We start from the raw sequence: 18,314 nt of genomic DNA, 5'->3' as shown, positions 1-18,314 counted from the left end.
GGTTGAGATTGTCTTTTCATTACGGAGTAAAATTTCCACGTTTTGTAATGTAGCACTTAGCTTTGAGATGAGTAATTGGAAAATATCACTATTTATTTACCAACTCTTTTCAGATTATTTGTTTTTAATTCTTCTTGCTGAAATGTAAGACTAATATGATGTTAGATTTAAGTTATCTCATATAACCTAAGAATATAAATATTGTAATATTATATTCTCTTTGTTTGATTCAAAGGAATGTGAGGTCATCTTATAAAATGTGAGGATTTTAAATTTTGTGTTTAGCTCATATTTTTTGTAACATTTATGAAAATTATAGATTCTTCCATATTTTGATGTTACGTGACATTTTCTGAAACGCTATATTATTTTAAAACTTTCATTGAACTATACTCTCCCTTCAAAGTAAATTATTGTATCCTTTGATAGTTTTCTTCCATAACCGGTTCTTTCTTTTGGTGATATACCTTTCATATGAAAAGTAACAGTGATGTCACCAAACGACAAGATATTTGGCTCAAGTAATGGTTAAAACTTAAAAGGGATAGTTTTTGTAAAAGTGTCTTGTATGGTTCTTCAAATTATTAGTTAAAGAAAGCTATATTTGAAAATATTACTATATTTTTTTGGGAAAAGGATCAAATAGACATTCAAACTATTGCTCAAAAGTCAATTAGGCCCTCCAACATTTTTAAGAAGCAATTACACCCCTGAACAATGTATTTTGATGCAATGAAGCCCAAATACAGGTAAATGACCTGCTATCCCAAGTCATTGCAGATCCGGCGACATTCTGACATATTTTCAGGCAAAAAAGTGACCGGCGACCGATCGCCAGTCACGGAGACCCCTCCCGGAGAAGGCCACCCAAATCTGGGTTGCCTTCTCTGGTCGAGAAGGCAACCACTGTGGTTGCCTTCTCAACTGGAGAAGGCAACCCAGATTTGGGTTGCCTTCTCTGGCAAGAAGGCCACCATAGTGGTGGCCTTCTCAACCGGAGAAGGCAACCCAGATTTGGGTGGCCTTCTCCGGCGGGTGGCCTTCTCCAGGAGGGGTCACTTTTTTGCCTGAAAATATGTCGGAAAGTCGTCGGATTTGCAATGACCTGGGATAACAGGTCATTTACCTGTATTTGGGCTTAATTGCATCAAAATACATTGTTCAAGGGTGTAATTGCTTCTTTAAAAAGTTGGAGGGCCTAATTGACTTTTGAGCAATAGTTTGAGGGCCTATTCGACCATTTTCCCTATTTTTTTTTTAATTCACATTTACTTTCTTAACCTATTGAAGCACAAAGAGTTAATACTGTCCACTTTCATGACTTTCAATTTGGGAGAGCTACTTCGTGCCACTAGATCACAAGATCATTGGCAAAACTATTACTTTATATAATACACCATTTGACGGGCAATAATTAGTTATTTTATGATATGAAATTGTGAATGATATAAGTAATATTTGAATGTGATTAAGGATGCCTAGAGAGTTATATTTGCAATTTTTTTTTTGAATGTTACTGACTCTATAACATTGTAGTATGTGTTCAAACATATTTTCTCAACCTAATAAAATATACAGAGTCAACAACACCTCCACTAAGGCTCGACCTCATAATCTTTCACATGAGAGAGGTTACTACATGTCATCAGAGCACAAGATACTTGATAAATATTACTATATTATTATACGATTGAAATGGTGACTGAATAAATGCATATATCATTTATTAGTTATTTTATGATATGAAATTGTGAATGATATACGCACGAGTGAGCGAAACTTTGAGAACAATTGAAATGGTGACTGAATAATGCTAACCTTAAAAGGATAAAACCATGAAAATCTAACAAATACATAAGAGACTAAAAATGACCCCCAAAAAAAAAAAACTTGTATTATATAATCATATAAAATTATGTAACATGATATATACTTATAACAAATTCTATCACCTTATCTTATCCCTTTATTTCTTAATTAATTCCAAGCATCATATGACCAATATCTTCTCTCGAGAATGCTTTTCCGTTTGTCACGCACTACAATATTAATATGCGTGGTATACAACTATGGGGTACAAATATGTAATCATGTACTAGAAATCCAATTTTTTTTTTATGGCCACATCAATCATATGACAAGGGAAAATATAGTATACCTTTCAAACGTTCCAGTAGTCGTGTGTGAAGCACGACTCTCGTATTTAAATATCACAAATTACGAGTTTGATTCTTTTTAATATCATCTCGATTGCACATGATTTACCTCTCATGTTTTATTTGTGAAAAATACATATAGACTCGATCAATTCCTTCATATTGAAAATGTCAATTTACAAACATGATAACTATATATATATATATATATATATATATATATATATATATAGATGCCAGAATCAACATTGTTCCTTAACTAAAACTAGGTAGATGATAATAACAAAGGCCACTTTCATCATTGACTGTCGTGTATAGTTGTATAACAACCTCCAATAACGTATTGCTGTTGGATTGTCTAGGTTAAGTATCCTAGGTCGTTTCAATTCATTCTTTCACAATTCACACTCATCATTCCCAAATTCCAATTCATATTAATATATTATAGTTGGTTAGTCTACTTCCATTCTCCATATAGTAGCTTTTTAATTACCTCGTTCCCTTAGCTTTATGACCACTCAACCTCTAATGTTGTTGTTTTGTCCCATACCTAAAGTTTGGCTTCTATATAAATACATATCTAACATATTGTAAATTTGTAATTTGATATCATTTGTCACGAGCTGAAGTTCTAAATTTAACTCTTTCTGAGAGCTGTCTATTGACATTAGATTAGTTTTTCCTTTTTTGTGATCTATTGTCAGCTAGGGTCCTAAGGTAATTTTCACCAAGAATACATATTCGGATAGCTGTTATAGCCTGCAAGCTTCCCCATAAATCAAAGTAAGTTATATTTTTTTATACTTCTGTTAAAAATCTCTAAGTTCTAGATATTTAATAGTATATTTCAACCAAGTTGTCTCAATACTTATACTTCTATTTATAAAAACTTAAATTTGAAATATTTAAATTTTTTGTTGAATGGGATTGTCTAGAAAGATAAGCAATATGAGAATTCCGTGTGAAGCAACTTTGAGGATGACTGATTTATTCCAATCATTATGGGGGAGTCCTTTGTCTTCAAACTTACAATTTATATTTATATACCATAATACCAATAAACTTCAAAAGTACGCAACTATTCTTTGAAAGAAATAGAGTGCTTTTATATAGTAGATTGATGAAAATATTGAAAATGATCCAATAATGAAGATCCGACTTTCAAGATAGACAACCTAAATCAAAAAGGAGATTTGGACCAAGATAGGTGGCCCAAACCAGGACAGATGACCCAAATCAAGATAGACGATTCGGACCAAGATAGGTGACCCGAACCCAAGGTTGGGGAACCCAAATCCCGCCTCCAAAGTCAACCCCGGAATGGTGGGCTTTGATTCGTTCTCGCGGCCCACCGTGTGTATCTTGACTTGGTGTTTTGGCCCACCACAATTCTACGAGTTCGTGGGGATCTTCATTGTATAAATATTGCATTGTCTTAGTTTAGACAATCATGTTTTATTCTTACACAATATTTTTTTGTAATATTCTTACATCAATCTACAAAATATCACTACAATACTTTTCCCTTACTATTTTACGTCTTGTTATTTATGCAAACTTATTAGTCCGTACATACCATGGATCAATTTGTTCCATTATAGATGATGAACAGTGTATTCATGGTAAATTATAAGCTTTCGTGGTGTAATAATGGACACTTTTGACCGTTCATTATAGAATAATATATAGTCATTATGAACATATACGAGGATTAATGCTTTCATTTAATTGATAGCGACAACTATAATACTTAGTAGCTCTTATCTTGGCCACGGACTTTGCTTAATGGTTCGGTAAATAATAATATTTAAGAGAAGAAACTAAATTTTGAACTTCAACAACAATAACGTGAGGGTTATGTCCAAAGTCGATGAACAGTTGAGCCTACCGAACTCATTAGGTGGATGAGCATATGCCATCAATGCTAAAATATTAATTAGTTTTATAATTGAGATTATAAATTAATTAATAATTAAAATAAGATTATTCATTATATTAAAGTAGACCATAATTCATACTTCATAACTATTAAATATTCAAATAGGCCCAGACAATTTAAGAATATCCATGGACTGAATTGTAAAAGGCCCAAATATTTGGACATCACAAATGCTTTTGGTTGACATAAATATTTATTTATTTTTTAAACCTTTTTTTTTTCCTTTTTTTTTACATGTATTTATTATTTGTATTGTTTTTTTTTTTAATATTACAATGTAAGTATAATGAGATAATTGTATTTTTAGTCCTATAACTATTATGAAATTGATATATTTAGTCCTTGACTTTTAATGTGACTGCATTTAGGCTCAATTTTACTAACATTGTCATAGTTGGTCTTCTATTACAATTTTCATTAAATTAATGTTAATTTTTAAGATAATTTAGTATTTTTATAATTTTAATTTTCTCGTCAGGTTGAAAAATACTCATAACAGATATACTAAATAATAATTTGATAAGAGTTTTTAAATGAAAAATTTTCTTTTTTTCAGATTATACCTTTATTAGGTTATTTATGAACATTTTTAAAATATGAATAGAAGATTAAAAGTGCCCCATAAATTAAATCCAATTGGATAAAAATTGTAACAGATGACCAAATGTCGCAATGTCAACAAAGTAATGAAATAAAATGTGATCAAATAAAAATCAAAGACTAAATGCAGCAATTTCCCAATAATCATGGGATTATTAAAGTAGAATTTGCTCTAAACATTTTTTTAAAATGCAAAAGATGGGAGTAACCATAAATCCGAACACTATCTTCCTCTCTAAGCATTAGTATGTTATAGTAGGGAACGCCAAGCTCTTCTTATCAAATGATGTTCAAAACAATTCACGTTGATTCACTGAACCACTTTAGTCTTCTGTCATGTTGAAACACTCGGTTTGTCATCTTGTTCGCTATAGTATTTTGCTCTCTCAAATTTTCATATATCAACAATAATTAATTATAACATTTTTAAATAAATGTATGCTTTTTTCAAAAATAAATAAATAAATGTATGCTAAGCATCCTTATTCATGCATAATAAGTACTAAAATACCATAAACCTAAGTGCATGTCGACACAAAATTATTCTCAATAGTTCATGAATTTAGAATCCTGTCTTAACTAATAACTACTAAATTGAGACTCACAAGTCACAATCTCAAAAGTCAAGAAAAAACCAAACATTATATGCATCCCCATGTGACCCAACATGATGGGCAACGAATAAGAACTAGGATAATATTAGGTAGGGAAAAAAGGACATGTATTTTTAAAAAAAATTAATTTTACAATTTTTTTTAGATGATAGAGAAAAATTTATAATCACTAGAAAAACTTAAGTCACTCATTGCTCTGTCCGAGAGACAAAAGGAGAAGGTAAATCGCATGATATACTTCAGTTAACATACATGCCTATGAATGCTTGTACACTAATAACCACAATAATGTTAAATTCATACTTCATTTTTGTCACTGATAGAATTAAACCCTGCACTCTGTGACTGCTAACAAACTTTATCAACTACATTTTTAATACAATTATTGAAGTTTGAAATACTTAAAATCTAGAAATCAAATTTTTATAAAAAGTTAGGTATGTATCTCCTCCCAACCATTTTGTATTTTGTATTCGAAAAGACTGAGGTGTTTCATATTCCACACAAATGAAGATACTCCAACAACAATAATAACTAAAAGTATTATATTGTTTTATCATGTATATATGTCAAGTAGGATCAAGACAATAAACAATGAAATGAAATGCATGGTCTGAGGACTTAGGATAATATTCATGAAAAAAAATCTTCTATTAGACTTATTATTATATGCTCTTCCTTGCCGTCCATTCACATTGTTGGTCTAGAAGAAGAATTATGGGGCCACACCATTAATGAACAACATGGTCTGTCCATACTTCTTTAAATTTTTTTTTTTAAAAAAAAAATCCTAAATTAATTTGAGTGATTTTGATGGCATTGTATGTTGTGGTTGGTATTAAAAAAGAAAAGGATGTGGGTATGGATAGTGTTATTTGTACTGAGTATACGTGACAATTCAAAATACGTTACGTAGTAAATTTTGATAGACACGTTATATTGAATAGAAAGTGTTTTTATATATATATAAAAATAGATAATAGTAGGCAATCAATAATCTAGATACAATAGTATATAACATGTTATGATTGAAGCTCTGATCTTGAAATGCCCTCGATTATGGTGGGTATATAATGCAAGTGGTATAAAATTAAAATTTCTAAAATTGGTAGTATGCTCTATTTATCTAAGAGGTGCAGGTAAGATCAGGAATGATCACGGTTTAATCTGATTTCAAACCAATAATTATAAGTTCCTAGTTACAAGGAACTAGAACCATGCAAGGAAATTAATAAGTTATGCCCAATTAGACTTCTTATTTGTAAGATTTTATTTGTTTTAAAAGAAAATTATAAAACAAGTTTAAGATTAAACATACATTTAGAATTCTAAGTTAAATAAACAACAACAATATTGAGTTTACACTTAAATTAATTTTATCAAGACTAAGTTCAACTTTTCAAAAAAAATTAAATTAAAATTTAAAATAACTTTAAGATCAAACATTTTGAATTTTATTTTAAAAATAATAGTAATACTGATTTGAGCGTAAATTTAAATTTAAACTTTTTTTCCCGGTTATGAACCTTAACCATTTGGTTCCTATATTTTAGAACCCGAAATATGAACCTTATGGGGTTTCGATTTCAAACCATAATCAAGATTGTACGGAGGGTTTTGGTTACTATTAAGGTTCTACCATACCCAGTTCGAACCAAACTATGATTATTTCTAGATGACAGGTTGCTAATGAAGTTGACGTGATGTTCAATTCCATGGTCAGACACTCAGGTTGGTCGTGGCACATGACGATTGCAAATGTGATGGTTGGTGAAGTGGTGGTGGCAGATGTGACCATTTTTAGTGACAACGCTTGCCTATCAAGGGCGGATTTTTTACATTACTCAATTGGAAAATGTCTACCAGCCTATGGCACTCGAGTTATTAGGTCAGTAGAGTTACTTAATAATAACTTCATCAAGTATGTTTGTTATATTGAACGGTTGAATTGAAAAAGAAACAAGATTTAGTGTTTTTTTTTTTTTTTTCAAAATTGTCCCATATTTTCTTCTTAAACATGACAACATTGAGACCCTGCACCGAAATATTTCCTATAAATATTATACTAGTTAAAAAAGTTTATAACATATGGATGAGTTTGGTTCAACCTATTTTTTTTGAATGTTACTGGCTCTATTACATTGTAGTATCTGTTCATATAGCCTTCACTGAGGCTTGAATTCATAACCTTCTAAATGGAAGTCCAACCCGGATACCATTAGACCACATAGTCTTGGTGGTTCAAGCTATTAAATGCATAGAAATTTTATATTCTTAACTCAAGTTATTTAAGAACTTGAGAGACACAAAATTTCATAAGTGTGACAAAAAAATAAATTAAAAAATCATTTTCATAATTTATATTACCTTTAATTTGAGGATCTTTTATTGTTAAGAACCATATGATCGATAACATGTACTATTCTTTTAAATAATATTGTGAGGATATATTCCAAGCATATTACACAAATAATAACATTGACTTGTGACCACCCATAAAATATACATATAACCAATTAAATCAACAATATAATCTCTCATATAAGTGTGAAATAAACACATAAATATCATACAAAAACATCATTAAAATAAGGGTTTTCCCATTTCCAGATGAAGGTTCTATAATTTTGTAGTGTAGCCGACAAGTTCGTTGACATCTAGGAGTCAGCTGTCTCTATTAGATTAGATTATACTCCGTATTATATTATAACAAATATATTTCACCATTAATTTCAACTGTTTTCATGTGGAAGTTTCATGCAAATTTCTGGGAACAAATGGTCACCAGATCCATGAATGCAGTAATCAGGTTGACAATAACATGATATTATTAAGAAAAAAGAAATGCTTTGTTTTTTCTTTTTCAATCCAATTGAGCTTTCAATGCAACTTCTGCATATTTCGCAAAGTAAATGTTTTTTGTCTTACTACAAATAGTACATTAAAAATTTCTGACTTTTAGGTTTCTAGATTTTATAACTAAGAACGGGTCAAATAGAATTACAATGAAATTTCTGGAATAAAATAATGTATTTATGTATTAGAATAATGTATTTTATGAATTACAATAATGTGTAATGCACTTTATATGTTAGAATAATGAAATTTCTGGAGTAAGATAATAAATTTTATGAGTTAGAATAATGTACCTTATATGTTAAAATAATGTATTTTATGAGTTAGAATAATGTAATTTATGTGTTTTTAGATCGTAGCCCACACAACTGTATATTATAGTTGGTTAGACACTAACTCTCGTGCCTAAAGGGCAAATAAAGAATCTTGACACATAGGCATGAAATTTGTTATATTTGCATCATTATTCTACCGAATTGTATATTCAAATAATCCTAGTATATAAAAATTGAATAAGATGGTGTTAGGCAGAGTCAAACTTGTAATCTTCTAGAATTATATTCAAATTATATTTTATCCTCTCGATCATCGATTTCAAGATTATTTACATTATTATTGATTACTTAACTTGTTTGTGAATTTAGTCATCTCCTATAAGGGGTAAAAGTTAATTTTTAGTAATTTCAATTGACCTCGTCAAACAAGCAACCAATATTCGTGTCCAATGTTAATTAGGCGCCGTTATAGATCATTTAATTTGTTCATACTACCTACTAGAAACTAAGAAGAAACTCAAGAAAGAGACATCATTATAGATTATTGATGGAATATAAACCAAATTGTTAATTAATAAACTTTCAAAATAGTTATTCACATATGAATTTATGTTAAATTTTAAACAAAAATTATATTATTGATGAAATATAAATCATCAGGTTGCTCCAATAAGGCTCAAGTCACTTAACCCATTAGATACGAACAAAGAAGTATTATATTAACGTAAGAGCACATGTCTATACTGAAACAAAAGTTGACCAATATTTACTACGGACCACTGACATGGGTGGCTTCACCCACCCCTTGAGGCCAAGCACTTATATAACGGCAAAGAATTGAACAATCAAGTCTTATGTCATGATTACATTTAGATTGAAATTAAGATCATGTAATATTTGTCAATAGTCGTATAACTACTTTTTTTTTTTATAAAAATAAAAAATAAAAAATATCAGCTTTATTGTTCTATATCCACCATCCTAACACTCCTCCATCACCCATGTAATTTGTGGCACTTAATTTTTTCACATATACCTTTTGTTTCGACATTTTGAACTGATTAAAACTATCAACTAGTTAAAAAAATTATATTATTGTCTCGATCAAATACATAATATATATGATTATACCATTCCTACTAAATTACTATTCCATTCAAATTCAAATTTGATTATATATATAATTCACACAGCCTAATTTTATATCAATGGTTTCACCACCATGACGAAATGCCAATATATAATATATATTTTGTAAACACGTTCTGAATTTTGACTTTATTCTTCAGTGGGGTGGGGGTGGGGGGTTTGGAATCACCCTGGAAGATCACATGCATGGTGGAAAATCAAAATACTATTATTGTGAAAAATTAAGATAGGGTAAATCTTCTGGAATATATATATAATATATAAATATAATCAAGATCATATGAGGTCTATCAAATGTGTAAAACATGATTCTCATAATTTAATGTTACAAGTTTAATTTTTGTCAATATTTTTTTGATCGAGTGAATCTATAGATTCACGAGTTATTACATATTAGTGAAGTTTACATAGTACTCCTGAAGAATACTTTTTTTTTTTCTTCTTCTTTTTTCTTTTAATAACAGAACTCAGCATTTATTAGGAAGAATAATAATGCTATTCATCCATAAGCTACGTACCGTGAATTATAACGAATATCACTTTAAAATAAATTACATATTAATCAAAATATAAAATGAATCAGTACGTAAAGTGATGGAATTAAGAGAGGAGTGTAGCATTATTCTATCAAGAATTAACAAATATAATGTATAATATAGCCCCAGGTTTAGCATAATTGGTTCGTCATCTGACTTAAAGGTCGTGATTGGAAGCGGCAGTTTGGGGGTTCGACCCACTAGAAACATGTATATATAGGGAAAAAAAAAAAGCTCAATGATGATGGAATGTCTGGATTGGATCTCTTATGCGCACATGAAGACTATAATCTTACCAGTATACTAATTGTGCAACTCGCGATTTACTTCTGTTGTGACTTTAAGAATAAGGTCCGGTGGGCTTAGTATTAGTCTGGCAAAGCTGAGATAATCTAAGTTTAAAAAAAAAAATTAACAAAAGGAAAAACTATTTGTAATTGAGTGGAATTGAGTTCATTTGTACGTAGTGTATTATGTGTTTATTTAATAATTTGTATAGATTCATGAGTTGAAATATGTATTATAGTTTATTAGTATTATACTAGAGGTTCATTATCAATTAATAAGATTTACATTATCTTAAGGACCTTAATAATCAAATTAAAGTACATATAAAAAAATAATTTGTAACACATTCAAAATAAACTTACATATAAAAAAATAACATGTATTATAATATTATCTTGCAAGATAGATCCAAACCGGAGATTTATGATGCATGGTGAATATGGACAAGTGGAGAATCCATAACCATATAAACAAAACTTTAGAGTCCATAACCATATAAACAAAACTTTAGAATCCATAACCATATAAAAACAATTCCAAAATCCATAATTATATTTTTAAAAAAAAATCCTAAAATCCATAATCGTATACTTGTATAAAAATAATTTCAAAATTCATAACAAAAAATGTATCTTTGATTTACGAGAAAAGTCGATAATTCTAAAATCTATAATCATATACTTGTATAAAAACAATTTTTTAAAAGAAAGAATGCAAGTATGTTTTGGGAACTAATGGCATGTTTGGTTCATGGAAATTTTTTTTTCTTGAATTTGAGGAAAACTAGATTTTCCTTTGTTCGGTTCATGGAAAACATTTTCCTCAAAAATGAGGAAAACATTTTCCATAGTCCCCCCTTGGTATTTTATTTTTCGTGGAAAACAAGTAAGACAACTATGCTCTCACCAACTTTTCTTAATTACCATTATTATTGTTGTTGTTATTATTATGTAGGGGTATAATTGTCGTTATATTCATTATTCTTTACAATTCTAAACTCAACCAAACAATGAAATCGATATTCCCAGTAATTTATTTTCCACCAACCAAACAATGTAATTAATCTTTCCGGTAATTTCTTTTCCATGGAATTTCAATTCCATTTCCTTTCAAATATTTTCCACGAACCAAACGGGACCTAAGAGTAGAACTTGGAACCAGACCCATATTTAAACTAAAATTTAAGGTTATTCATGCCCGGGAGGTCCGCAGAGTGAGTGAACCAAAATAATGTTAGTGAGAATTAAACTTGTGACTCTTAAGTCATATAATCATGTTTCACTTTAGTCCGCATGGGCAGCTCAATTACTCATAGGAGTGAAGTTTGGAAATAATGATCAGGACAAATTATGTTGTGGAACCGTGTCCACCTTGCAAGGTGAACACGATTCCAAAACTGTCATATGAATATATAGTTCAAAAATTATGAACATATAATTCTATAAATAGGAACATAGAGTTGTGAACATAATTATGAATATAGAGATTCAATAATTGTGAATATGAAATTTAAAAATTATGAATAATAATTTTATAATTATGAACATATAGTTCAGTAATTATGAACATAGAGTTCTGTAATTGTAAATATAGAGTTCAATAATTATGAATATATAGCTTTATAATTACGAACATATTGTTCCGTAATTATGAATATATAGCTTTATAATTATGAACATAGAACCGTCCACAGCATAACGATTGAATGACCATGGAACGAGTCTCATCAGCCGGCAATGTAGGAGCAAGGTCTAGCCTTTGTGATTCAGCTGAGTTACCGTGATTCACATCTTCCCAAATGTTCTGTCAGACCGGAGTTGGAGATTCAACCTTTGCCAAAGAAAATGTTTCAATTTATAATATTGAGGCCATTAATTATACTTTTAAGAGTCTCATCAGTCGTAGTGTAAGAACAATTTCTCGAAATGAGAAACTCGTTGTGAGTAATGAGTAAAGGTCTAATTTTTATGTTCATCTGAATTAGTAGCTCTATTGGACCCTAGTGTGGGGGCCTAGGAGAGAAAAACATTTGGAGTAGAAAGCAATAAATGAAACTGCAGGACCCGAGGTGCTTAGTCATGGACACGTTTTACCCGTATAAATACCTGACAACCTTACAAACTGGAGCCATGAACGCTTTCTGCGATAGACCTTTCTTGTCCCTTTGTTTCTGCTTCACGGAGATCAACATTATTTGACTCGTTCTTTTCCTGTCCAGCTTTCTTATCGGTCCTTTTTTCTCCTTTTCGGTTTATTTGTGTTCTCCAATCCTCTTCTATTCTCCAATCCAATTCCCCCCCTTCAGTTTTTGTCATCTCCAACGGTCCGCCGATGCAAACGGAGCTCAAAACCGCCGTCTCCCTCGCTGCTCGCACCGGCCGGCATTTGCAGCGTTACGATAATGGCCGCCGTCAAGTCGTCGGGTAAAAACAAAGTTCTTCGTTTGCATGCATCTGTTTAGAATTATGTACAGAAAAATGATGTTTTTCTTCCTTGAAAACCCAGAAAATTCAAACGATAGTGCAGTTTATTATGTATATGAAATGGGAGAGAATTGATATAACAGTGGTCTTAGGAATATCTGGGAAACTAAATAAGGATGTTGAATTGGTTGTCTTTTTGTCATTTCTGTTTGTTAATGGGTACTGGATGGATAGTTATTTCTTGTTTTCAGGTTGATTTTGATCTTGAAGCTAATTCTGTTTCTAATAATTTTGTTATGTTTTAAACTATGATTGTGCAGATGTGTCCCCTATAGATACAAGGATAGTGGTGAGACATCATCCTTGATGGCTGAGGATGCATTTGAAGTTCTTGTCATTAGTCCTCAGAGAAAAAGCAAAGGGATGCTGTTTCCTAAGGTACTCAAAAACCTCAAACTTCATCCAATGATTCTGAACATACATTCAGTGTATAGTATTCAGAGTTAGGCTTTCATGAAACCAAAAGTAAATAAGGTGGGCACAATTCAATCTAGCCGAGTTGGTTGGACAGTTGGCTGGCTTGGTAACCGTGAGGTTCCAAGTTCGACTTCTCATGAGCTACTTATTGTTCTTCTTGGTTTGAGCCAGTCACCTATATCAAAAGGCTGGTTGGTTTTTAACCCTTGCCAAAAACAAAACAAAGAAAAAGAAAGAATTAAATAAGGTTATATGGGTTAGATATTGGCATGTATGTTATGTGTTGTTTGTGTAAATTCTTGTTGTTTTACACAACCTTGACCATGATGATGGCAGGGAGGATGGGAAACAGATGAAACAATTGAAGCTGCAGCCCTGCGAGAGACAGTTGAGGAAGCCGGGGTGTTGGGTGAGATTGAGGTTGGTCTCGCTGTCAGCTTAAACTTTTAGTTGAGACAGAACATCTGACTTGTATTCTTGTCTGTTGTTGCAAATATATCATAGGAAACCTCAATCTGATCTCCTTAATTAATCCGGCCTTTTGCAGTGTAAACTAGGAACATGGAGCTTTGAGACCAAGAATGGCGAAAACTCATGTGAAGGTCACATGTTTCCACTCCTTGTGAAAGAGCAGCTAGATTGCTGGCCAGAGAAGGAAATTCGCCAAAGACATTGGGTATGCATTCACTGATACAAAACTCCATTTTTCATAAAGACGAAATTAATGTTGAGCATATAGCCATTAATGTGCAATCCAACTATCAGCTTAAGCTTTTAGTTGAGACGGGGCACATGCTTCAATTATTAAACTGTACTGAATTGGTAAGTGAATTGTCGAATTGCAGATGAGTGTAAGGGAAGCGAGGAAAGTTTGCAAGCAATGGTGGATGAAGGAGGCGTTGGAAGCGATGGTAGGGCACGTAACGAAGCAGAAGAATGCAGGCCTACTTTCAGCCATTGGGCTTAGCCAACCCACCCTTTTCTCCATTAGATGTGGAGCTCAAATTCTTCCTCCCCCAACCATGGCTTCTGCAGAGGAAGCATATCGGCTGCAGGATCGGAGAAGCTAAGGGAAACCATTTGAATTGGTGTGATATATAGCAAAGCAATAAGAGTTATGAAGCTAGGATGGATGGAAGGGTAGTAGAGGTATTGCAGATTTGCCTGCAATCAGCCTAGACAGACAGACAGACTCCAATTTGAAGAAAATGGAAGATGCAAGTAGGAGTTAGTAAGCTTAATTTCATGTTCTTGTAATTGGAGTCATTGTAGACTTTTTAAGAATGAATTTTTTTTTAAAAAGTTTATAAATGTTTGTTCTTCCAACTTTTTCCATTCATACAATTAAGCAGAAAATGAATTGCAATTCATCTTCATTCACTAAATATGTCATAAGTACAAGAACCATGCTCCACTCGACCATATATTTTAAGGTCGTTGATCATACTTTTAAAAGTATGATCTTATAAGACGTTGATTGTACTTTTAAAAGTATGACCTTATAAGATGTTATTTAAGAATTTCACTCTCTTATAAAAATGACTCTCAAATCGTCCTAAACAGCATTAAGACATAGGAAAGTAGGTAAACCTATTGAAACACAAATAACCAAACTCCTCCACTGAGAAAGTTAACTTATAAAGAAGTCATGGAATATAGTTAGCATTATGCTAACATTAAGAGATCTCTACTTATAAAGAAGTCATGGAATATAGTTAGCATTATGCTAACATTAAGAGATCTCTACTTAAGGCATGCTTATAAAGTTTTAGAGATCATACAGTGTACTCTTTTGTACAATTTGGATGCGTTTTTTCCTTTAGTTGTGCACATAATGTATTTTGAGAAACATCCCTTATATGATTCGTGTGCACATAATGTATTTTGAGAAACATCCATTATGATTCGTGTGTTTTGTTCTTTGATGAAGGTTGTGCTAGTACTTGCACCAAGTGGGGGAATGTAAGTTTTCTCTAATAATATATACTTGCACCAAGTGGGAGAATGTAAGTTTTCTCTAATAATATATATTATATATTATATATTAGGGCCTTAATTAAGTGGTGCAAGTTTGACTAGCTTATTAAGTAGTTTGGTTGGACTTAATAACTAGTAGTTGTTAGTCAACCAGATTCTGTGCCTAATATAATCTTGGATTGATTGATAGGATACAGGATGATTGATGTTAGCACATTTAGTTACGGTACTCAGACTGCTCCGTAGACACCAATACACCATCTAGGATTCTGAGTCAGGTCTGAGGCAAAACATGGCTAACGGTCTACCGTTAAGAGGCAACACAACAGGAACATCAACTATGGCGGGAGATCAACACGGTTATGCTTCCGCTATCATACGAGGTCAAGTTTCTTGTATACTATGGTATCACTCATTAACCCGAATACCATTAGATCGCATAGTCTTGGTAACCTACTATTCGGTAAAATTACATACATTTGGAGTGTTCAATGACCTAATTACACTTTTTTTTTTCGTTCAATGGTCTAATTACATTTTCAGGTTACGTTCAGTGGTCTATTTGAACCTTATTCCTATATATATATCATTATTAACTATTTTTTCTCCCTTTCAGTTTATTTGTGTTCTCCATCCTCTTCTATTCTCAAATCCAATTCACCCCCTTCAGTTTTTGTCTTCTCCGACGATCTGCCGATGCAAACCGACCTCAAAACCACCGTCGCCTCCGTCGCTGCACGCACCGGAATGCATATGCAGCGTTACGACAATGGCCGCCGTCAAGTCGTCGGGTACATCCTCTCTCTCCCCCTTCCCTCCGAACAGGAGAAAAAAAAAAAGCAAAGGTCTTCGTTTGCATGCATCTGTTTAGAATTATGCATAGAAAATTGATGTTTTTCTTCCTTAAAAACCCAGAAAATTCAAATGATAGTGCAGTTTAATGTCAGTTTTGTTTGTTAATGGATACTGGATAAGTGGATATTGATTTCTTGCTTTCAGGTTGATTTTGAGATTCAAGGTAATGCTGTTTTCTAATAATTTAATTTTCTTATGCTTTTGACTATGATTGTGCAGATGTGTCCCCTATAGATACAAGGATAGTGGTGAGACATCATCCTTGAAGGCTGAGGATGCATTTGAAGTTCTTGTCATTAGTCCTCAGAGAAAACGCAAAGTGAAGCTGTTTCCCAAGGTACTTATTGACCTTCTTGGTTTGAGCCAGTAAATAAGATTTTTGATTTTTCATGAAATCAAAAGTAAATAATAAGTTGGGGATACACTCAAGTCAAGTTGGTCGGACAGTTGTTTGGTAATTACGAGGTTCCAAGTTCAACTTGTCCTGGGAGTTACTTATTGACCTTCTTGGTTTGAGCCAATCGGCTATGAACAATGCTGGTTTACCACCTTCTAGTTCTTTGTCGCTAGACAAGGCTAGTTGGTTTAAGGTCATATGAATTAGATATGTGTTGTTTGTGTAAATTCTTGTTGTTTTACACAACCTTGACCATGGTGATGGTAGGGAGGATGGAAAACAGATGAAACAATGGAAGCTGCAGCGCTGCGAGAGACAGTGGAGGAAGCCGGGGTGGTGGGTGAGATTGAGGTTGGTCTCGATCATTGTCAGTTTAAACATCTATCAGCATAAACTTTTAGTTGAGATAGAACACCGGCCTGTATTCTTGTATGTCGTTGTTGCTTATCATATCATAGGAAACCATACCTCAATCTCCTTAATGTACCCTTATAATTTGCAGCCTAAACTAGGAACATGGAGGTTTGAGAAAGGCAAAAAATCATGTGAAGGTCACATGTTTCCACTCCTTGTGAAAGAGCAGCTAGAGTCCTGGCCAGAGGAGAACATTCGCAATAGAAAATGGGTATGCATTTGCATTCACTGATACAAAACTCCATTTTTTTTCTTAAAGATTGAGGAAAACTGTAGTGAATTGAATTGCAGATGAGTGTAAGGGAAGCCAGGAAAGCTTGCAAGCAATGGTGGATGAAGGAGGCGTTGGAAGCGTTAGTAGGGCACGTAACGAAGCAGAAGAATGCAGGCTTACTTTCAGCCATTGGACTTAGCCAAGCCTCCCTTTTCTCCCTCCCCCAACCATGGATTCTGCAGAGGAAGCATAGCCTGCAGGAGAAGGGAAACCATTAGTTTTAGTTAATTACTTATCTTGTCATAGGATAGTAGTTTACCCATTTGTTTTTTTTTTTTTTTTTTTTTTTTTGTTAGGAAATACGGAGTATGATTTAACCTTGGTTATATATAAATTTATAAATTTAGATGATGAGTGAAACCAACATCCACTAATTAAAAGAGTGTATTGGAGCGAGTAAATCATGAGTGTATTGGAGCGAGTAAATCATGTTCTTGTTTAATACGGGGTAGCTCACAATCACAAACCACATCTGCACTAGAAAGTTCTTATGCAGCTTGTTCAAATCTAATTTGTGACCTTTTAAAACGAGAATCATGCCTCATCCACTATGTTTTCCTTTTCAAGATCATTTTAAAAAATAATTAACTAACAAGAGAAAATGGTTAAATAGGTCACTAAACTTTTAAAAAATGCAATTAAACCTTCAAACATGTCAAATTGAGTCAATGAAGCACAAAAACCGATAAATGACTTGTTATTACAAGTCATTTCAATTCCCGCGACACGCGACGGCAAAAAAGCCGTCGCGGTCACCTTCTATTGGTGAAGGCAACCAGTTGGTCGCCTTCTGCAATAGAAGGTGATTGAGGACGGCTTTTTTGCCGTCCCCGGTCGTTGGAATTCCTTGTTGGACATTGGAATCGAAATGACCTCTAATAACATGTCATTTATCAATTTTTGGACTTCATTGATCCAATTTGACATGTTTGATGATTTAATTGTATTTTTTTAAAATTTAGAGACCTAATTAACTTTTGGGGTAAAGTTTAATGACTTATTTAACCATTTTCTCAAAAATCAATAATTAGCATTACAATGTGCATATAATGACTTATGATTTTGGCCCATTAACTTTTCAATC

General features: G+C 32.4%; 2 protein-coding genes across 2 annotated transcripts; both read left to right on the top strand.

Moving 5' to 3' along the window:
- Nucleotides 1-12,510: 12,510 nt before the first annotated feature.
- Nucleotides 12,511-14,693, top strand: LOC109177706 (nudix hydrolase 18, mitochondrial-like). The gene is made up of 6 exons (XM_019327138.1): nucleotides 12,511-12,836; nucleotides 13,157-13,274; nucleotides 13,650-13,733; nucleotides 13,861-13,989; nucleotides 14,159-14,442; nucleotides 14,490-14,693. The coding sequence occupies exons 1-5, from the start codon at nucleotides 12,745-12,747 to the stop codon at nucleotides 14,381-14,383; spliced, it is 648 nt and encodes a 215-aa protein (XP_019182683.1). The 5' UTR covers nucleotides 12,511-12,744; the 3' UTR covers nucleotides 14,384-14,442; nucleotides 14,490-14,693.
- Nucleotides 12,624-17,470, top strand: LOC109177712 (nudix hydrolase 18, mitochondrial-like). The gene is made up of 6 exons (XM_019327143.1): nucleotides 12,624-12,663; nucleotides 15,907-16,081; nucleotides 16,365-16,482; nucleotides 16,810-16,893; nucleotides 17,045-17,167; nucleotides 17,248-17,470. Exons 2-6 carry the CDS (start codon nucleotides 15,987-15,989, stop codon nucleotides 17,446-17,448), a joined length of 621 nt encoding a protein of 206 aa, XP_019182688.1. The 5' UTR covers nucleotides 12,624-12,663; nucleotides 15,907-15,986; the 3' UTR covers nucleotides 17,449-17,470.
- Nucleotides 17,471-18,314: the final 844 nt, after the last annotated feature.

This window comes from Ipomoea nil, unplaced genomic scaffold (genome assembly GCF_001879475.1).
Source record: "Ipomoea nil cultivar Tokyo-kokei standard unplaced genomic scaffold, Asagao_1.1 scaffold0805, whole genome shotgun sequence".
In the NCBI taxonomy this organism is placed as follows: domain Eukaryota; kingdom Viridiplantae; phylum Streptophyta; class Magnoliopsida; order Solanales; family Convolvulaceae; genus Ipomoea; species Ipomoea nil.
Note: the sequence above shows the minus strand (reverse complement) of the source record. Positions and strands in the feature narration are given on the sequence as shown.